The sequence below is a fragment of the Danio rerio genome, chromosome 4 (assembly GCF_049306965.1).
Source record: "Danio rerio strain Tuebingen ecotype United States chromosome 4, GRCz12tu, whole genome shotgun sequence".
In the NCBI taxonomy this organism is placed as follows: domain Eukaryota; kingdom Metazoa; phylum Chordata; class Actinopteri; order Cypriniformes; family Danionidae; genus Danio; species Danio rerio.
This window is the reverse complement of record NC_133179.1, coordinates 60,729,695-60,752,707: the sequence shown is the minus strand read 5'-3', so window position 1 is coordinate 60,752,707 and position 23,013 is coordinate 60,729,695. Positions and strand designations below refer to the sequence as shown.

Below are 23,013 nucleotides of genomic sequence, written 5' to 3'. Positions count from 1 at the left end.
AATTTAGAAACCAACAATAAGTTAAATAGAATAAATTGAACTTTTATGGTTGTAACCTGTATACACTTTATACATACACACACATATAAATAATAAATAAGTTAAATAAAATGTCAACAAAATAAATAAACTAAATAAAAAGTGCAATAAAACAAAATCAAACAAGGTATTTGAAGAACTATTTTGGTGATAAACTGTATAAACTATAGACATACACATAAATAATAAACAGTTAAATAAAATGTTAACAAAATAAATTATTTTTTTTATAAAATGTGAAATAAAATAGAAACCAACAAGTGAAATAGTATAAATTGAAGAACTATTATGGTTGTAAACTTTATACACTCTGTACACACATACACACACACATATATATATATATATAAATAATAAGTTAAATAAAATGTTGACAAAATAAATACACTATTTAAATAAAATGCGCAATAAAATAGAAACCAACAACAAGTGAAATAGAATAAACTGTAGAACTATTATGGTTATAAACTATATAAATACACACACATATATAAATAATAAATAAGTTAAATAAAATGTTAACAAAATAAATAATTAAAAAGTAAAATGCAAAAAAACAAGTGAAATAGAATAAATTGAATTATTATGTTTATAAACTGTTAACACTATACACACACACATAAATAATATATAAGTTAAATTAAATGTCAACAAAATAAATACACCATTTAAAGAAAATGTGAAATAAAAATATAAACTAACAGCAAGTAAAATTGAATAAACTGAAGAACTATTCCACCAATACATACACAAAAAAACTAACACGTTATTTTGGAATGGTCCTTTTCATTTCCTCTAGCCACTCTTCTTTAGTTAAGGTTTCAGTCTGTGGGCAGTACACCCTGCCCCTGAGTTGGCTATGGCCTGTGGCATTTGTTTTGAACTGCCCACACTTTTTACAAGTGTTCACTTGAACAGTTCTCCGGTACTGTCTTTTGGCAATGGCTCCAGATGTGGACGGTGTGAGCTGTGTGAAGACTTTTAGCAACTAGGAGAGGTTCCTGGGCTTCTGGGAGGGGTTGAGGCAACTGAATACCCTGAAGCAGCACAGACAGCTCCTGCTTCTTCTGTCTGTTATTAAACCACTGAATCAGGGTATTCTGGTTTACCTCAACCAGCTGCATGGATGTACCTCCCATTACCAAGCTGTTGCCCAGTATGAGTTGCCTAATCCTGCGGTAGTCTTGCAGGATCAGAGACCATCTTGAAAGGGACATCCTTTCCTTGTCTAAATAAGGAACGCCCAGCGAGTCATTGCCCTTGTTGCTCATGAGCTCAGTAAGAAGCTGTTCAAGTAGAAGGATGGTAGTCTCCTCCCCACGGGTCCTCCTCCGGCAATGGAGAGCCAGCTCCTCCCTGGTGAGATGCTTGTCGACATCAGCATCTGTCAACGCAGGCCAACCTTGGGACATCAACAGTGCTCGCTTTGCTTGGCGTAGCAAAGAAACATCAGCCGCATCCCATTCAAAAATTCACGCAGAGATCCGTGACATGAAGATGGGATACAGTTGATGAGCATCAGTTGTACATCCCACAGCAATCCTGCTCATAAAGTGCCAGATGTCCAATTTCACAGTCAACTCCGGCCATCCTCTGAACCTGGCTTTGAGTTTGGTCTCACCCACATCAGTGCAGCACCCACAGTCCACATACAAAACAGCAGGTGGATCCACACCAGACTCCTGGTATCTTCTGACCAGCCCATCCACCATCCTGTCCAGTCCTGCTCCTTCCTGGGCAGTGAGCACACTTATCAGCACCTGACCAAACTCATTGCCAACAGAGGTGAGCCAGAGTCCTGTTCCTCTTGCTGTCCCAGCCAGCTTTTTTGTGATCTAGATTAGACAAGAGAAGAACCATGGTGTATCGTCAGATCAAGTAGACTACACAAAGGGTTTTTACCAATGCTGGAATATAATAAAGAAATTATAAATTGATGAATATCTAACTATATAACAACTAACCTTTTTAGTTGAATCCATCTTCAAGATGGACCCATGGGTCGATGCTATCCTGGCATGGATTTCATTCAACCATGTTAAGATGTCCTGGCTGTAGACAGTGAGGAGCCACTTGCAGCTTGGCACAACTGTAGGTGCTGGGGGCTCCTGGAAGGTGATCGGCAACACCCCAGGTCCACTGAGGAAATCCACACACTGAGTGGTGTAGCGGGCCAGACGCTGGAGCCACTCTTCACTGTGGTTTTCCTTCAGTTGTTTGATGACCCTTGTGGGGCTGTTGCCTAGTCCACGGTCACGCAGTAGGCGAATGACTCTTATATCACAGGCGTACCTTAGGAACAGAAGAATATTAATATAAACATATATATATATATATATATRTRTATATATATATATATATATATATATATATATATATATATATATATATATATATATATATTTCAAGAGTTCACACTTAGATAATGCTTGACTATTTAAGCTAGTTTGGCATGCTGTCCCGGGAGAGAACCCTGAGCTCGGTGATAGATGAGCCCAAGGCTCCCGCCTGGTCAATAAGCATTTGGAGGGATATGAGATCAGGTAGTTCTCGATAGCTTCCCAAAATAGATCACTAGTTGTGCTAGTTTGTAGTAAGTGCTTGTGACTTTAACTTTTGTTGCATAGTTTTTGAGTGTGGGAGGAAACCGGAGTACCCGGGGAAAACCCACGCGAACACGGGGAGAACATGCAAACTCCGCACAGAGAGTATCGGTTGGCTCAGCTAGTGTTGAACCAATGACCTCCTTGCTGTGGGGCAACGGTGCTAGCCACCAAGCCACCGTGTCGCCCAAACTGAGGAGGAGGGAGAAGGGATGGATGGGGGGGGTTTCCAAAACGAAGATGAGGATTGAAGTTTAGGCTGGATATTTATATTGAATTTAGAGTGATCCGATTGGCTAGTTAGTGATTAGTGATAGGGATCAGCTGTAGTCAATCCTATCACGTGCTCCTCTCGAAATTAGTTTGAGAAACTTCACTTCAAGAGTTCACACTTAGATAATGCTTGACTATTTAAGCTAGTTTGGCATGCTGTCCCGGGAGAGAACCCTGAGCTCGGTGATAGATGAGCCCAAGGCTCCCGCCTGGTCAATAAGCATTTGGAGGGATATGAGATCAGGTAGTTCTCGATAGCTTCCCAAAATAGATCACTAGTTGTGCTAGTTTGTAGTAAGTGCTTGTGACTTTAACTTTTGTTGCATAGTTTTTGAGTGTGGGAGGAAACCGGAGTACCCGGGGAAAACCCACGCGAACACGGGGAGAACATGCAAACTCCGCACAGAGAGTATCGGTTGGCTCAGCTAGTGTTGAACCAATGACCTCCTTGCTGTGGGGCAACGGTGCTAGCCACCAAGCCACCGTGTCGCCCAAACTGAGGAGGAGGGAGAAGGGATGGATGGGGGGGGTTTCCAAAACGAAGATGAGGATTGAAGTTTAGGCTGGATATTTATATTGAATTTAGAGTGATCCGATTGGCTAGTTAGTGATTAGTGATAGGGATCAGCTGTAGTCAATCCTATCACGTGCTCCTCTCGAAATTAGTTTGAGAAACTTCACTTCAAGAGTTCACACTTAGATAATGCTTGACTATTTAAGCTAGTTTGGCATGCTGTCCCGGGAGAGAACCCTGAGCTCGGTGATAGATGAGCCCAAGGCTCCCGCCTGGTCAATAAGCATTTGGAGGGATATGAGATCAGGTAGTTCTCGATAGCTTCCCATAAATGCTATTGTGTTGGGACAGCAGCCGCGTATTCGAAGAACGCCCCCCCAAAAGCTAGAAATTGCTATATCCGGCTGCTGGATATAGTGGTTTGAGGAGAAAGAAAGAAAGAAATGAAAAGGTAGAGGAGATGTGGGCTCTGTAAGAGCCCAGACGTGAAAAGAGGAAACTATCTCCGATGGAGATAATATAAATGAACAACATAGGTAAAGTGCTATGCTGGAGGGTGGGCAGTGACATGACTCATGCTCGTAGTCACAGCTCGAAAGTTGAGCTATCAAAGCAGGTTCCAGCAGGAGTCGGAAAAAGAATTTTTGGGCAGTGAAGGCTCCGACTATGAAAAATGGGGGTTTAAGCTCTAGGGCTGCCTTTGCTGTAGCTAGAGCTTAGGGGTGACAGCATTATGAAATAATGTATATGTCCGCATGCACAGGTACATGCGGGCATAGATACATAACATATATAGGCATATAACCTTGCACACATATGCACTCGTGCCATGCGCATGCACACGTACACATGCACGCATGCACACACACGCACGCACACACACACACGCACGCATGCACACACACGCACGCACACACACACACGCACGCACGCACACACACACACACACATACATACATACAAATACACGCACATACACACGTACGCACATATATATACACATGCACACATATAAGAACACTTAGTAGTCACAGCTCGGGAAGTTGAGCTATCAAAGGCTGGTTCCAGCAGAAGTCGGAAAAGGGGAATTTGGGCAATGAAGACTCCTACTGGTTGGAAAAATAGATGTTTAAGCTCTGGAACAGTCCCTGCGGTTGCCAGAACTTAGGGGTGACAGCACTATGAAATAAAATATATGTCTGCGTACATGAGTGCATGCAGGCATATCAATATATATATTATTCATATAGGCACATATTAATGTATATGCACACATGCCGTGTACATTCCTCATATGTGCTTATATGAACAGGCAAAGCAATGTAAAATAAATAAAAGATCTAGGGCTCGAGGAGAGGGGGCAGTGACGTGACTCGTGCTCGTAGTCACAGCTCGGGAAGTTGAGCTATCAAAGGCTGGTTCTAGCAGGAGTCGGGAAAAGGGGAATTTGGACAATGAAGACTCCTACTAGAGGGAAAAAGGGGTTTTAAGCTCTGGGACCGCTCCTGCGGTGGCCAGAGCTTAAGGGTGGCAGCACTATGTATGAATGTACATGTCCACGTACGTGGGTGCACGTGGGCATATAATTATGTTGTTCATATAGGCATATATATATACGTGCCATGTGCACTCTTCATATATGCGTATATAAACAGTCAAAACAAATATAAAATAAACAAAAGAGCTAGGGCTGGAGGCGGGGGGCAGTGACGTGACTCGTGCTCGTAGTCACAGCTCAGGAAGTTGAGCTATCAAAGGCTGGTTCTAGCAGGAGTCGGGAAAATGGGAATTTGGGCAATGAAGACTCCTACTAGAGGGAAAAAGGGGTTTTAAGCTCTGGGACCGCTCCTGCGGTGACCAGAGCTTAGGGGTGGCAGCACTATGTATAAATGTATATGCCCACGTACGTGGGTGCACGTGGGCATATAATTATGTTGTTCATATAGGCATATATATATACGTGCCATGTGCACTCTTCATATATGCGTATATAAACAGTCAAAACAAATATAAAATAAACAAAAGAGCTAGGGCCGGAGGCGGGGGGCAGTGACGTGACTCGTGCTCGTAGTCACAGCTCGGGAAGTTGAGCTATCAAAGGCTGGTTCTAGCAGGAGTTTGGAAAAGGGGAATTTGGGCAATGAAGACTCCTACTAGAGGGAAAAGGGGGTTTTAAGCTCTGGGACTGCTCCTGCGGTGACCAGAGCTTAGGGGTGGCAGCACTATGTAAAAATGTATATGCCCACGTACGTGGGTGCACGTGGGCATATAATTATGTTGTTCATATAGGCATATATATATACGTGCCATGTGCACTCTTCATATATGCGTATATAAACAGTCAAAACAAATATAAAATAAACAAAAGAGCTAGGGCTGGAGGCGGGGGGCAGTGACGTGACTCGTGCTCGTAGTCACAGCTCAGGAAGTTGAGCTATCAAAGGCTGGTTCTAGCAGGAGTCGGGAAAATGGGAATTTGGGCAATGAAGACTCCTACTAGAGGGAAAAAGGGGTTTTAAGCTCTGGGACCGCTCCTGCGGTGACCAGAGCTTAGGGGTGGCAGCACTATGTATAAATGTATATGCCCACGTACGTGGGTGCACGTGGGCATATAATTATGTTGTTCATATAGGCATATATATATACGTGCCATGTGCACTCTTCATATATGCGTATATAAACAGTCAAAACAAATATAAAATAAACAAAAGAGCTAGGGCCGGAGGCGGGGGGCAGTGACGTGACTCGTGCTCGTAGTCACAGCTCGGGAAGTTGAGCTATCAAAGGCTGGTTCTAGCAGGAGTTTGGAAAAGGGGAATTTGGGCAATGAAGACTCCTACTAGAGGGAAAAGGGGGTTTTAAGCTCTGGGACTGCTCCTGCGGTGACCAGAGCTTAGGGGTGGCAGCACTATGTAAAAATGTATATGCCCACGTACGTGGGTGCACGTGGGCATATAATTATGTTGTTCATATAGGCATATATATATACGTGCCATGTGCACTCTTCATATATGCGTATATAAACAGTCAAAACAAATATAAAATAAACAAAAGAGCTAGGGCTGGAGGCGGGGGGCAGTGACGTGACTCGTGCTCGTAGTCACAGCTCAGGAAGTTGAGCTATCAAAGGCTGGTTCTAGCAGGAGTCGGGAAAATGGGAATTTGGGCAATGAAGACTCCTACTAGAGGGAAAAAGGGGTTTTAAGCTCTGGGACCGCTCCTGCGGTGACCAGAGCTTAGGGGTGGCAGCACTATGTATAAATGTATATGCCCACGTACGTGGGTGCACGTGGGCATATAATTATGTTGTTCATATAGGCATATATATATACGTGCCATGTGCACTCTTCATATATGCGTATATAAACAGTCAAAACAAATATAAAATAAACAAAAGAGCTAGGGCCGGAGGCGGGGGGCAGTGACGTGACTCGTGCTCGTAGTCACAGCTCGGGTAGTTGAGCTATCAAAGGCTGGTTCTAGCAGGAGTCTGGAAGGGAGGGAGGGATTAGAAAACTCCTGTGAACAATGTTAGGAAGGGTTGGGGCGGGAGGGGGGGGGGGGGGGTCAGTACAGCAGTACATGAGTTATAGGCTAACATGATGACTCCTTCTGGAAAGGGTCTTCTGGGCTTCTTTAAGATAACTCCGGCTGAGGCAGATGTATGACTTAAATGGATCTGACGACTACCTTCCTGGTGCCTGGATGTGATGTTGTGGTAGTCCTTTATATGCTGCAGTAGTGGCGGCTTCGATGCTAAATGAATGGCTGTCATATGATTCTGGTACAAAGCTCCTAGAAATGCATGCTGGTGGAAATCGACAGGAGAGAATATCAGCTGAGCTTCCCTGAGGTGGTATTATTCTCCTGTGGTGAAAAAATGCTAAGAGAGTTTGGACTGGGTGTGAGGGAGGGTATATCAAACTGTATGCATGATGTCCTTTGCAAAATTGATCTATTTTGCTTGCTTAATAAGAAAGATGGTATTTCTTCATCCTGCCAAGTTGGTTCAGATATGGTGAGGTGATTGTGGGATTAGATGTTAGTTATAGTGTTAGATATCTCAGAACTAAAAGGCTAGTGTAAAAATGTATACTTTGTGTAGAGTATAGTTGTATTTGGAATGTATATAGAATATAATGGGTTGGATGAGGGTCAGATTCTGCAGCCAAATTTCATGGTTTCTGAAATGAGAAATGAGAGAATCAGATAAAGATTACAACATGGTGCATGTACGACAGACATAATAAATTGTTTTAGCTGATATCCATGCAATCATCTTATTAAGGGTGTGGACAACTGTAAATGGATGCGCCTTTTGTTAACGCATGGTCCGATAGCTGGTTGTCGCGATGTGCAAGGATGGTAGAGGTGGGCATTCGTCCCCCCGCATGATGGCAGATGGATGGAGAGCTGAGGATATGTGGTGTGGCTTGTCTGGTTGTCTTGGAAGTATCTATTGAAGATCCATCTGTCAAATATCCTCCTTCTATAGCAGCCAAGCAAGAAGTTTGTTTTCTTTGCCGTTTTACATCTAACTGACTTGCCATTATAAGTTTACGTATGACACTTTGTATATCAACACGTAATACTGGCGTATTACGATTGGACTTCTGTGCTCGAAGTGTATGATGTTTTTCAATACCTGGGTAATGTTCACTGGTTGGGTAATAATCTTTTCTTAGTTAACTGGCTTTCAGATGTAACTTTATTTGTTTATTTATATTATTATTATTACTATTATTTATTTAATTATTATTATTAATATAATCATTTATTTATTTATTATTATTATTTATTTAATTATTATTATTAATATAATCATTTATTTATTTATTTTGATTATTATTATTTATTTATTTATTATTATTTTTATTTATTTATTATTATTATTATTATTATTATTTTTTATTATTATTTTTTATTTTTTATTTTTATTTTTTTTTTAATATAAAATATCAACCGCTAACATCAAACTCTGAACTTAATAAAACTTCAAAACGATATCACCACTTAGTAAAACTGTGAATGAAATGTTAGTAATGGCTTATTTTAATCCATGAATATTTATTGAAATCTTAACTTAACTAAATTCACAAGCGTGTCTGGCCAATTTATTCATAAGGTCTTTGTAACAGAGTCAAGAGAGAGGGCGGGACTATCTCCAGTTTTTTAGAGCTCATTGGATGGTGACGGTTATAGCTATTGGCTTAAAAGGAGTGTCAATCAGGCCCTGCCAAAGGTGCAAAAGCCCAGCGGCCATTTTGTTGAACAAAAGTCCCCATTGTTTATGACTGGAGCTGCTGTTCTGCTGAACACATTCCAGCAAACAAGCTGTAAATGTTATGGATCTGTGGACAGGCAGGAGGATTGTGAGGCAAATGTCTTGGTTAAATTCATCGTTCACGCTAGTCTTGTTATTCAAAAGATTAATAAATGTTTAGTCTAAATGTTTGGCTGTAGTTATTTTGCAAAGTTTTCCTTCAAGGCATGCATACTATGTACGTTACCACATGTGCACCGCTAGGAGGCGAGGGTTCAGATTCCATGCAGCATTCTTTGAGGAGGCACTTTAAAGTGGAAGGTTTGATGTTGTTGTTGATGAATTGTTGTTGTTTTGAATTAGTAGTAGTTTATGTTATTGCTATAGATTGTGGATTGTAGATTTTATCTTGTAGTGGATTGTAGCTTCTGGCTTGTAGCTTGTGGTGGCTTGTAGCTTGTGGTGGCTTGTAGCGGCTTGTAGCATGTGGTGGCTAGAAGCTTGTAGTGGCTTGTAGCTTGTGGTAGCTTGTAGCGGCTTGTAGCATGTGGTGGCTAGAAGCTTGTAGTGGCTTGTAACTTGTGGTAGCTTGTAGCGGCTTGTAGCATGTGGTGGCTAGTAGCTTGTAGTGGCTTGTAGCTTGTGGTGGCTTGTAGCGGCTTGTAGCTTGTGGGCTGCTGATAAGCGGAGCGAAGCAGAGCGGTTTCCAAAACAAAGATGAGGATTGAAGTTTAGGCTGGATATTTATATTGAATTTAGAGTGATCCGATTGGCTAGTTAGTGATTAGTGATAGGGATCAGCTGTAGTCAATCCTATCACGTGCTCCTCTCGAAATTAGTTTGAGAAACTTCACATATATATATATATATATATATATATTTGTAAAGTATTTTCATATATCTGTGATGATAGGTTAACAACTGCACGAGGAATAAAGGTGTTCAATTACTCACTTCTGCGTGTGAATGACCCGAAACTCTGAGCGATGGCCAAGATCCAGCTGCTGCAAGACAGTCTGACTCCAGGACACATGCGAGGCTTTGCACTTGGTACAGATGAGGGTTTCTGTAACCATGTTGTACATCCTGTCGATGTCCAGAACCTGCCGTGCCCTTTTGTGCAGACCTCCACCTGTCAGCTGATGCTGTCCACATGCAGGATTAGGGCAAAGGACTTTGACCCTCCACAGCTTGTATGGCATCCACAGCAAAAGTGAATGACAGAAAAATCTGTCTGGAGCTGGAGCCTGATTGTATGTAAGTGCAGGCTGTGGAGGGTAATACCAGAGCTGGAGGTTGTCTCGAAGCTCTGGCTTTCCTTTGGACCCCATTTTAAAAAGCCTGCTGGCAATCCACTTGTGGTCCTCTGGTGGCAAGGTTTCAGCCCAAAGGCGCGGAAGTGGAACAGCTGATGGAGCTTGCAACAATGACCCAGAAGGTGCAGTCTGTGAAGGAAAATAGATCAAACCTTTAGTCTGGTAATGTAAATGCACCTTACATATTTGAGTGAGTACCCTCACATGATGTTATCATGATTATAATCTAAATACCTTTGATTTTAAGTGATTGTTTTTAAATACCTTATTAGGCTGGCTTGAGAAACAAGCCAGACTACTGAAATCCTATTTAAACTTATTATTTTTTTTATATATTCTTCTTCTTCTTCTGAGACTAAGCTCAAAATCTATCTCCTCCTAGAGCTTTCGAGCTATGACCACCAAACTCACACCAGGGGGGTATTCCAGAAAGCTGGGTTAACTTACCATCTGCTAAAATTCTGCTTGATTTACCCAAAACCTGCTTACCGCGAGTATGTTGGTTCCAAAACAGGTGACAAGAGTTAGTTAAATCAACCTCCTGAAGATAACCGCGGGTTAATGCGCATGCACGGCACACACCTGAAGGCATTTTCAGTAGATCGCCGAATTCACGAGTCACCATAGAAAGTCACGGTGAGAAAAAAAGGGCAACGCACTTTACAGAGGCGAAGCTGGAGGTTTTAAACACAGAGATTACACATCTGCTTCAACGAAGGAGAGAAATATAGAATAAGAAATAGATAAGAAAATAAAAAATAAATAATAAGAAAATCTATTATTTCATTAAATTACACATGCCACCCTCCATTTTATTGTAATGATAAATTAAACTACTCTTTAACATCCTTTTTGAGTATGTTGTGTAACCATTCATGCATTTATTTTTCTTGCCATTAATTTCTTAAGGCCACAATATGTGTATTGACTAATAAGGCTTATAGAAATTGTAATCTTTCTGGAGCTAGAACTCTGTCCAAAGTCATTAAACACAGAAACATTATCATAAAAGGTAATATTTAATTACTGGAGCTCTTTATTTAACACTCTAGAATATTCTTTCTGACATGCAGCTTATAGAAATAGGCCTAACTGCTGTGTCCTATAATAAAGGCTTTTCAGTGGTTGAGTTTTTGATTTAAACCACACACTCTGTCACTGTTGTAAGTGATTGTTGTCAGGTAGCTTTAGGTTCTTTTTATTTTGCATGCAGACGAAGTTCCTTCTGCCTCAACTAACAAGCAGTGTAAGAATTTTCTGAATTTTCCATATTTGAATATTACTCTTGGATCACAAAATCTTTTATCTACATATTTAAATTCTAAAGTAGCTGTATAAGGTCCATCTTCAAAGATTCACATGAGCATCAACTTAAGGTGAGAAATGTATATGAAAAATATGTTACACGTTGAAAGGTGTGTGTATAAAGGAGTGTACAAAATCATTCATTTTATTTCAGGAAATGAAGAAATGAACAGACCAAACTATTTGATTAAACAGTTTTTTGACTAATTATATTTTTTAGCACTCTTCCATCTGTTTTGTCTGCTTGGGTCACTGAGATTTCCTCTGGGTCAGGCTGCAGGTACGTGTCATCGTATAAGGCAGAAAAGGGTATCTTTTGTCCTCCAGCAAGTAACAATGTAGTGCCCAGTAATGATTCTATTTTATAATACAAATATAATAAAAATAATCATTGAGTTAAGCAACATTTGCTTTATAGTTTTTTTTTTACTATATTTGTGTTATACACTTGAATCATTACTTCCTGAAAATCAGCCATTTAGCCTCAACATAGTGATGAGGTGGAGTGTATGATAAGCTGGTAAGTGGAAGCAGTAATGAGTTTAATAGTTGAAACACCAAAAGATTAAGGATAGAAAATTAAGTTGTACATGCACACTTATACTTTAGACAAATGTTATATGATCAGTGTCCTTTAGTGACTGATGGAGCTTTAAAATCGGCTGCAATTAATGCACACAATAGCATTTAGAAACCCTGAAAAAAATATTATATTAAAAAATTTAGGTGTGTGTGCGTGAATGTATATATAAGATTAACGTCCTACATCTTAAATTAAAGATATATTTTCCTACAAAAGACAAAGCTGCCACTTATAATATTATACAGAAAAATGTAAGGGTGCAGAAGGAGAGAAAAAACACAAGATCTGTATGTGAGATTCGAACTCGCTCCGTTGTGCGCTCCGTTGTTCCTTATCGACGCACTGTCCACTACGCTATTCCTGTGCTCTGAATCATCTGTGTAATGATACGCAGTAATGTATGACCAAGGAACTGTACAAAAGTGTAAAAAACAGTTCAGTGCCAGGCATACTGTACAGGAGGTCCTACTGCCACATTGTACAGTTGCCTAAAATGCCCTGACGCGAATACAAAGAGCTGCACTGAATGTTTTTTATGGTAAGCGCAGACCCGGGGTTTGTCACATTTGATTTCAAAAAGGTTTGTTAAATACATTAACATTATGACTTTGGTTATGAAAAAAACTATGCACTTATAGGCCTCTCACAACGAAAAAACTTGTATCTGTGTGTCCACATCCATAAATATTCTCATCAAAAGAGCACGCAATGCTCAGTAAACTCTCTGAAACAGACAAACTCTGAAACATAGCAACTTACTCTCTGAACATAACCTGCTCCGGAGCAGGTTATGTTCAGAGAGTAAGTTGCTATGGCTACTTAACATACCCAGAAGTTACCTCCGATTTTGGAACCAAAGTTGAGGTTATCCACCTACTTACTCTCAAACTTACCCGTGTATGTCACATAACCTGCTTTCTGGAACAGCCCCCAGACCTCCAAACTATTCTGACTCGGTGTGCTATATCTTTTCCGACTGATCCGACTTTCGATTTTCCGAAAAACGTCCCAGGACCGTCGGAAAAATCCCATAGACTTAACATTGGACCAAAATTTGTGACCTCATAACTCTGCATCAGACTGTCACACAGACTTCTAACTGGGCTCATTTAACTCAGACTACCTAACTGCCAATAACTGATGAGCTTTTAACTTTCTGGCCACGCCCTAGCAACCACTTTTGGACCCTAGAAACTGTCCCATAGACTTCCATTCAAAAGACTCTCATTGACTTAACATGGGATCAAACTTTGTTAGCTCATAACTCTGCATCAGACTGTCATACAGACTAATGGCTGAGCTCATTTAACTCAGACTACCAAACTGCCAATAGCTGAAGAGCTTTTAACTTTCTAGCCACACCCTAACTACCACATACTGCACCCTAGCAACAACTGTCCCATAGACTTTTACTGCAAAAGACTGTCATTGACTTAACAATAGATCTAACTTTGTGACCTCAAAACTATCTATCTATCCTTTTTCAAACTGCTTTTATCTATCTATCTATCTATCTATCTATCTATCTATCTATCTATCTATCTATAAACTGCTTTAATCTATCTATCTATCTATCTATCTATCTATCTACTGCTTTATTCTATCTATCTATCTATCTATCTATCTATCTATCTATCTATCTATCTATCTATCTATCTATCTATAAACTGCTTTAATCTATCTATCTATCTATCTATCTATCTATCTATCTATCTATCTATCTATCTATCTATCTACTGCTTTATTCTATCTATCTATCTATCTATCTATCTATCTATCTATCTATCTATCTATCTATCTATCTATCTATCTATCTATCTATCTATCTATCTATTTATCTATCTATCTATCTATCTATCTACTGCTTTATTCTATCTATCTATCTATCTATCTATCTATCTATCTATCTATCTATCTATCTATCTATAAACTGCTTTAATCTATCTATCTATCTATCTATCTATCTATCTATCTATCTATCTATCTATCTATCTACTGCTTTATTCTATCTATCTATCTATCTATCTATCTATCTATCTATCTATCTATCTATCTATCTATCTATCTATCTATCTATCTATCTATCTATTTATCTATCTATCTATCTATCTATCTACTGCTTTATTCTATCTATCTATCTATCTATCTATCTATCTATCTATCTATCTATCTATCTATCTATCTATCTATCTATCTATAAACTGCTTTAATCTATCTATCTATCTATCTATCTATCTATCTATCTATCTATAAACTGCTTTAATCCATCTATCTATCTATCTATCTATCTATCTATCTATCTATCTATCTACTGCTTTATTCTATCTATCTATCTATCTATCTATCTATCTATCTATCTATCTATCTATCTATCTATCTATCTATAAACTGCTTTAATCTATCTATCTATCTATCTATCTATCTATCTATCTATCTATCTATCTATAAACTGCTTTAATCTATCTATTTATCTATCTATCTATCTATCTATCTATCTATCTATCTATCTATCTATCTATCTATCCATCCATCTATCTACTGCTTTATTCTATCTATCTATCTATCTATCTATCTATCTATCTATCTATCTATCTATCTATCTATCTATCTAACTATCTACTGCTTTATTCTTTCTATCTATCTATCTATCTATCTATCTATCTATCTATCTATCTATCTACTGCTTTATTCTATCTATCTATCTATCTATCTATCTATCTATCTATCTATCTATCTATCTATCTATCTATCTATCTATCTATCTATAAACTGCTTTAATCTATCTATCTATCTATCTATCTATCTATCTATCTATCTATCTATCTATCTATCTATCTATCTATCTATCTATAAACTGCTTTAATCTATCTATTTATCTATCTATCTATCTATCTATCTATCTATCTATCTATCTATCTATCTATCTATCTATCTATCTATCTATCTATCCATCCATCTATCTACTGCTTTATTCTATCTATCTATCTATCTATCTATCTATCTATCTATCTATCTATCTATCTATCTATCTATCTATCTATCTATCTAACTATCTACTGCTTTATTCTTTCTATCTATCTATCTATCTATCTATCTATCTATCTATCTATCTATCTATCTATCTATCTATCTATATATCTATTATATTTTCATTCTTTTTAAAACTGTTTAAACTAAATAAACTATTTCCAACAGACTTTCTCAAGCCAGCCTAAAGTTTGTCTCGACGAACTTTAATAATCTAGTTATGTATTTCAATTCCAAAAACCATTAATAGAATTTCACCAATAAACATTTTCTTTAAAGAAGCAAAAGTATTTTCCAATATAGTTATTTCTCTTTTTCCTTTCTACTTCTTTTCCATCCATTTTCTTTTTTTTACTACTGTGAACATAAAATATAAACAACAGAAGGCGTAATTTTTGTGATTCTTTGCTTTATTTTTTCCTCTCTTTATTTTGTTAACATTTATACATATATCAAGCTTAGTTAATTAACATCAAGTCAATTTAATTGGCTGGTCTTAAAACCACTTTGTGTGAATTCAGCTGGGGCAGCAAATATGCAAACCAAATTACCTTTTTGGACAGAAAATATGAAATTACTTACTGAGACAATGCTGGACGGCTCTGTGGAACTGGTCACTGCCGTAGTGGATGTGAGGATAGGGGCAGAAACTTGAAGGTCCTGTGTCTGTACAAACAAGCAGTATAACAAAGTGCATTTTGTAAATATATATCTATAAATAACATTAACTAATCAGAATTTTTTGCAACCATTACTTTATTTGAACATTAATGTATAAAATACATTGGAAATGAATGATTGCTGCTAAACTGTAAAATTTTGTCACAGCGCTTCTATGCAGAACAAAAAGTTTAAAGAATGGTGCTTATTTTTAATATATATGTTTTTATGCACTAAAAGAATACTACAGAGATGTTTTATTGAGATTTAATGTGACTGTACTTAATAAAAATACGAATTTACGTAAAACAAATGCTTATACCAAAATCTCTCAGAAAGCTATGTGGATTATGACAATACTTAAAGCCGTGCTTGGTGTAGAAGCACTACACACTGCTGAACTGGGCTGAACGTCAACCTGTGATGGTCTTCTAGCCACACTAAGATTTGGCTTTGCTGCAGCAATGTGGGATCCGGAAAATCTTGGTTTGGTGAACTCAAAAAGGGCAAGACAAAAAGCATTTCATTAAAAACACTGTGTTCACAATGGAAAATGTACACTAATGTTCAAAGGTTTGCGATCTGCTCAATGTATTTTTTTTATGTTTTAATTATGTTTATCAAGGCTACATTTATTTGATCAAATATTTAGTAAAAACTGGAATAATGTGAAATAAAAATATAGGCAAATTAAATAAATAAAGAATAATTTATTGAAACAATTCAAATCAAATAAAATCTACTTAATTTACACAAACACAATAGAATTCTTGCAAAATATGAGTAATATTAAGCTTTTATATTTTAACAATAATCATTTTTTTGAACATTAGTGTATATCACATTACATTTCAAGCAATTACAAACTATCTTTCTATATGTCTGTTGTACAATCAGTTTGATTTCTCTACAGTGTTTCGAGTTTAAGCTGTTTTTACTACCACCCTCTGCTACTTTTACAGGTAGAAATAAGATATAAGTTAGAATAGATTTAATTAGACAACTGGTTCATTGCAAATAAATGTGACACGTTAGGCTTTGATTAAAATTATAGTTTTCTGGATCAAGGAGCAATATGCAAACAAATATTTTTTTTACTACCAAAGGAATAAAGTATTGCATTATGTTATATACAGTATTATTGTACTATTATTACATCATGCATTTCAACAAAAACATACATTGTATATTACAACATCACACTATGTGTTATATACAGTTGAAGTCTGATTTATTAGCCCGCTTTTTTATTTTTTTCCACCAATTTCTGTTTAATGGAGAGAAGATTTGTTCAGCACATTTTTTTAAACATCAAAGTTTTAATAACTCATTCCTAAGAACTGATTTATTTTATCTTTGCCCTGATGACAGTAAATAATATTTGACTAGATATTCTTCAAGACACTTCTATACCACTTAAAGTGACATTTGAAGGTTTAAGTAGGTAAATTAGGTTAAGTAGGCAGGTTAGGGTAATTAGGCAAGTTATTGTATAACGATGGTTTGTTTTGTAGACTATGCCAAAAAAAAAAAAAAAAAAAAAAGTTTAAAGAGGCTCATAATATTGACCTTGAAAAATGTATTCGAAATAAAACAAATAATACTTTCTCCAGAAGAAAAAATATTATCATACCTGTGGTAGCAAAAAATATATATATATTCATATATTTTTTAAATAAGTACTTTTTCAAGATAATACCTCAGACTCGTTGTTTAGAAAAAGTACAAATTTTAGCTTACACTTTGAAACTCAAACCGACCAATCAGCAAGTGTCTGCTACCCCCCACTGTACAAGAGGTGTGATCCTCTTGTCCTATGACTGAACTTTGAACTGAACTTTGAACACCTTGAACACTTGAAACACTGAAATGGTCATTTCTTTTGATTTTTTAAAAAATGTACCATTGACAATTGCGGTGAAATCTTTGATGCCACTGATGGAGTAGACGGGGACTGGGGCTGGGCCTCAAGTTGTCTTGTCTCCATCACCTTCTGAGCAGGTACAGTAGGGCCAGGTTGTTGCACCGTTTGTGCTGGAGCAGCAGAAGCAGTACTCTGCTGAAAATAAATCACAAAAATACATATAATCATGAAAAAGGAAAGGCATTCTAGTAAATAAAAATAAACACATATTGACTCAAAAATGTACCTTTTGAGTGTGAAAACCACATGTGCATTTCAGCACACCTCCAAGCAAAGTCCTCTGCCCACGAGATTGCAATGGGCATTTCTCAATCTGAAAAAATCATGAAAGATATATTAAATAATTTTACACAATACAAAAAAACTTTTATAACTAAATAAGAATTTTTACTCAATGACTCCCTTAATAAAGCACACAATAGCTCTGTAAATTAATTTACCACTGTTTCTAGAATGTGTTTAATATTTGTCTAATATGTAATTGTACAGTTTGTACCTCCAAAAACGAAAAGAAGAATAAAAGGAACTGGACAGGAACATTTCAGGCCTTAAAACCACATGCTGTATACTGTACTCATAATCCCTTCCCCCACCTTTTCAGATCTCTCTCATAAACGGTCAAACTTACTAAATTATTCGACGTAAATCTCAAAATACATGCAATTTAAAACACTTTAATATTTAAAAACAAGTATGACATGTTTTACACAGATACTGTACTGAATGTACTGAAGCCTAACAAGTTAACGTTACTCTGTTAAGCAAATTTCAACAAACGTTATATCATGTAAACGAAATACACACCCTTTGATAAATCTCATGCCAATTTTTTTGTCGAGGAGCTGGCCTGTTTCCCTCATTTGATGGCCAAACTCCTGTGCTGGCAAACTTTTTCAAACGTGAAATCCAGTCAGCGTCTGACATGGCTTTATGAGATTTTCCAGACATTTTTCTCCTATAAATTAAACGGTTTTGAATTAAAGTATCCAAATTTGAAATACAACACACTAAAACATTAATTCGTGCAATTGTGTAGTTTTTCCTACCTTTTTTAAGAAATCACTATCGGAAAAAATCCTTTACTGTAAGCAAAACGATGCTGTGCTCTGTCGAATGATGCTGTTCGTTGAATATCACTGATGGTCAATGAACTTTTTTGACCTCTGACCCGCCTCCAGAGGACAGCGTCATTCCTTCGTGTACCTTCGGCTCAGTTCGGAAAATTGATTGACATCTGACTGACCTGTTTGACTGCACACCTAGCGGTGATTCTTGGAACGGTTCCTCCCCCCCGGCTTCAACATTGTCTCGACTCTGATTGGTCAAATGTTGAAAATGTTGAGAATTCCAGTCCGCGATTGGCTGCAAATGTTGAAGCGCTGCAACGTGATTGGCTAAAATGTTGGAGTGAATCGCTCTGATTGGCTCTCATCTTCAACATTTGTGAAATATTGTCGGACTATCCTTCGGCAGCTGGATTAAGGCTTGTAATCCAAGGTAAATAACAGTTACCTTGTAATGAGGTGCTTAAATGTATCGCAGCTGGCTGCTGTTTGGAGTAGACTTCAAATGCCTTGAGGTGTGCTCAAATAGAGACAGAACTGTGGTTGACAGGAAGGTGGGAGTGCTTCCTAAGCTGGTATTAAGCAGCTCTCTTTCTTTGTGGAGGAGCTCCAGCAATGCATGGCCAAATTCAACTGATTTCCCAGCGCTGTTGCGCTACTTGAAACAAGTTGGTGCGAAAACTGCTCAGGGAAAGCAGCTTGGCAAGGTAGCGTGGCCGAGTGGTCTAAGGCGCTGGATTAAGGCTCCAGTCTCTTCGGGGGCGTGGGTTCGAATCCCACCGCTGCCAGGCAGTCCTTTTAGGATGCTTGAGAATGACCTCTCTGCTTGAGCAAACATACTTGTAAAGTAATACTGCATGCTTACACTCACGTACAAACGTAGACTCCTTGGCCAAAGTTGAAGGGCTTCACTAGGAAGCTCGGCGTCCTCTTTGCTTCCGTAAAATTGGGCAGAAAAGGGACCACTGCATGGAGTCATCTGGGATAGCGTAGCCAAGGGATCTAAGGTGCTGGATTTAGGCTCCAGTCTCTTTGTGGGTGTGGGTTCAAATCCCATCCGCTGCTAGGCAGTTATTTTAGGATGCTTGAGAATGACCTCTCTGCTTGAGCAAACAGACTTGCAAAGTGATACTGCACGCTTCAGCTCACATCCAAATGTAGACTCCTTGGCCAAAGTTGAAGGGCTTCACTAGGAAGCTCTGCGTCTTCTCTGCTGTTCTGGTTCCGTAAAATTGGGCAGAAAAGGGACCACTGCAGGGTGCATCTAGGGTATGTTATTTTCTTGTCCTGAATGTTAGAGACAGAAAGAGCTCAATCAATAAAATGTTACTAAAATTTGCTTTATTGGCAGAAAACATAAAGCATTTGTCAAACAATTTAATTTTTAATATGCTGTGTCCGTGTGTGTTTGTGTGCGTGTCTTAGTCACATTCTCTATCGTCCAGTTGTCTTTCTGCTGCCTGAAACGAAGCATAAATAACAATATTTACAAATAAGTTCACTTACTTTGTATTTATTTTATTTTTTTACTTTCAGGTGTTACAGTGGAGTCTTATAAAATAATTCAAAATTAATATATTTTGAATTTAAAAAAAATGTATAAATCTCCATATCTACATCCCACTTATCTATTATTGAAGAACTGCCACTCAAATATCTCCACTGAAGACATCCATAAGCCTACATAGTTATTTTTGTTTGCGAAGAGCAAACATTTGTTTCCAAACTACTTCTAAATTCAATTCTAATTTCCAGCAAGTGAATAAATAAGCAATAATATAGAAGTGTGGTCAGAAAACTGAGTTGTTTTTTCACAAGGGGTTTTAATTCGTTTTTGACAAAGGATATTTTAGGCTAAATACTACACTACCTCATATTAAACATTGACAAAAAATATTGTCATTAAAAGCTAAAACTTTAATAAACAAAAGCTCAGTACTTTTTCCAGACTCTACACAGTAAAATCATCAGAGTTAAATTTACTCAGTTCAGCAGTTAAAGTTAATGAGACAATGATGGGGTTAATTAAGTATTGAGCACTGATGATAAACACCTGCTGTTAATAAGCACAAACAGAGAAGAGAAACACAAAACTACATCTACCTTCAGTCACAGCCGTATATAAAATAAACTAAATAAAACACATCAAATCTTTCAAAATCTCAGCAGAGCATCATTAAGCAACTCCACAAACAGCAGCTTTACTTATTAACAACCTGTTTGGCCTTATTTCTGCCATACTTTACAAAATTACATATAGATAATATTAATAATTAACTAAGTCATTTTTTACAACAGCAATAAAAAAACAAAACAAAAAAAACACTTTTTTTGTGTTTAAGCTGTCAACATTGAGGAGAACAGTAGCTGCTTTACTTGGACTCTGACTCGATTGCTAATGTTAGTTTCTCTTTGTTTGCCAAATTGTGTATTGTGGCAAATATTGTATAAAGAGAGCAATTGTGCTCTGGATAATTGACTCTGTGGTGGTTTAGTCACTGGTCAAATCAGTAAAATTGGTTTTGACCTATTAGGTTTAAATACTGTTGTATCACAAAAGGAGCACTGTATAAAGAAAACGGAGCTCACCAGTACTTGTCTTCAGGTCATAAAACACATTGAACATCTGAAACACATAAAACGCAAAGACATAAAGAATCAGAGTATGCTTCTCAAATACGGTGAGTTTTTTTTTTTCTCTTCTACAGTGCATGCTGGGAACTATAGATGAATGTCGTATGATTATCTTACCATGCACTGCAGCCAAAAATTAATAAACCTCCAACCACTGTTGAGATAGATACACTGATTATTGATGTCTGTGTCTCTGAATTGATTCAGATGCTCAATGTGTTTCAATAAATATAAAACCCCAGCTGAGGTCCATTCTCCTGATAAACACTGAATTTTGCTTCTTATGTGATAAACCATCATTTAAACATAATCTCTTATAAAGTTACTCTTGTCAAGAGTAAGAATCAATACAGGATCAATCAACTTGATCACATTTGCTCTTATTATACTTGTCCTAGCAAGCACAGAAAAATTATTTCATTAGAAATAGAGTCCAAGTAAATCAACCACTTTTCTCCACAATGGTGACATCAGGGGAAAAAAAAAACGTTTGTGTGTTTTTTTTTTTTTTTTTTTTTTTTGTAAAATGTAAAGAACTAAAACCGTTAATTCTCAATAAATCTCATATGGTCTTTTGTGAACATCTGACAGAAATAAAGTCAATCAGGTAAGCAATGAGCAAACAGCAGGTGTTCATCATCAGTGCTCAAACATCACTTAATTAACCCCATCATTGTCTCATTAACTTTAACTGCTGCTGAATTTAGAGAGGGATCAAATATTCTCTGAACTGAGTAAATTTTACTCTGAGGATTTTGCTGTGTAACCATTACTATAAAATAAATATTCAACACAAATGTCAATTACCAGTTAGAAAAGAAGCAGTCAGGAACAGTTGTATGTAATATTCGAGTGCTTTTAAGGACTAAACTTACCTGAAATTGGTGATAAGCAGCTTTGTTGACTGGCAGAATAAGTGCCGTTGTTTAGGGATTTAGGGAATCGACTTCTAAAGAGTCGATTCCTCAATGGACCAAGTGCTGGAATTGACTCGAAGACAGGAATCGACTCCCAGATACGAAATGTTTTTTTTTTTTTTAAACTCTCCAGAATGAAGCAGTTACACGCTACACTACAGTTATAATGCTCATTCTTGAGCACGATGAACATAGAAGACATAGAAGTTTTACGTGTTTGCTTTTGAATTTTGACACCACGAGCACTAGCTATTAGAATTAGTGCTGCGGGAGTGCTCTTGGTAACGTTATTATGTGACCATAGAATGAACAAAACAGAACGTCCTCCTTAAGTCATATTAGAAACGTTATTATATGACTAAAGGAGGACCATGTGAAAACATTCTGTTAATATTAGAAAGTTTCTCTTTGTAACGTCATTATGTGACCATAGAATGACCAAAACAGAATGTCCTCCTAAAGTCCTATTCAAAATGGTCTTATTTGACTAAAGGAGGACCATGTGGAAACATTCTGTTAATGTTAGAAAGGTTGTCTTTGTAACATTATTATGTGACCTTAAAATAACCAAAACAGAACGTCCTCCTCAAGTCATCCTGGGAACGTTATTATATGACTAAATGAGGACCATGTAGAAACGTTCTGTTAATGTTAGAAAGACTCTCTTTGTAAAGTTATGTGACCATAAAATAACCAAAACAGAACGTCCTCCTCAAGTCATACTGGGAACGTTATTATATGACTGAGGACCATGTGGAAACGTTCTGTTAATGTTAGAAAGGTTCTCTTTGTAACGTTATTATGTGACCATAGAATGACCAAAACAGAACGTCCTCCTGAAGTCATTCTGGGAACGTTATTTTATGACTAAAAGAGAACGTTTTAAGAATG

At 37.5% G+C, this 23,013-nt stretch overlaps 1 protein-coding gene, 1 long non-coding RNA gene and 1 other non-coding gene across 3 annotated transcripts in view; 1 reads left to right on the top strand and 2 right to left on the bottom strand.

Annotated features, from left to right (window-relative positions):
• The window catches only part of LOC141381937 (uncharacterized), a 152,710-nt gene that overhangs the window by 7,774 nt on the left and 121,923 nt on the right, over positions 1-23,013 (bottom strand). The gene's annotated exons all lie outside the window — the stretch shown is intronic.
• On the bottom strand, positions 1,384-9,894 carry LOC137491441 (uncharacterized). Its single transcript, XM_068220631.2, has 3 exons — positions 9,647-9,894; positions 2,004-2,313; positions 1,384-1,874 (listed from the first exon to the last, which is right to left on the bottom strand). Exons 1-3 carry the CDS (start codon positions 9,892-9,894, stop codon positions 1,512-1,514), a joined length of 921 nt encoding a protein of 306 aa, XP_068076732.1. The 3' UTR covers positions 1,384-1,511.
• On the top strand, positions 19,278-19,359 carry trnal-aag (transfer RNA leucine (anticodon AAG)). The gene has a single exon. It is a non-coding gene; the product is annotated as a tRNA-Leu (tRNA).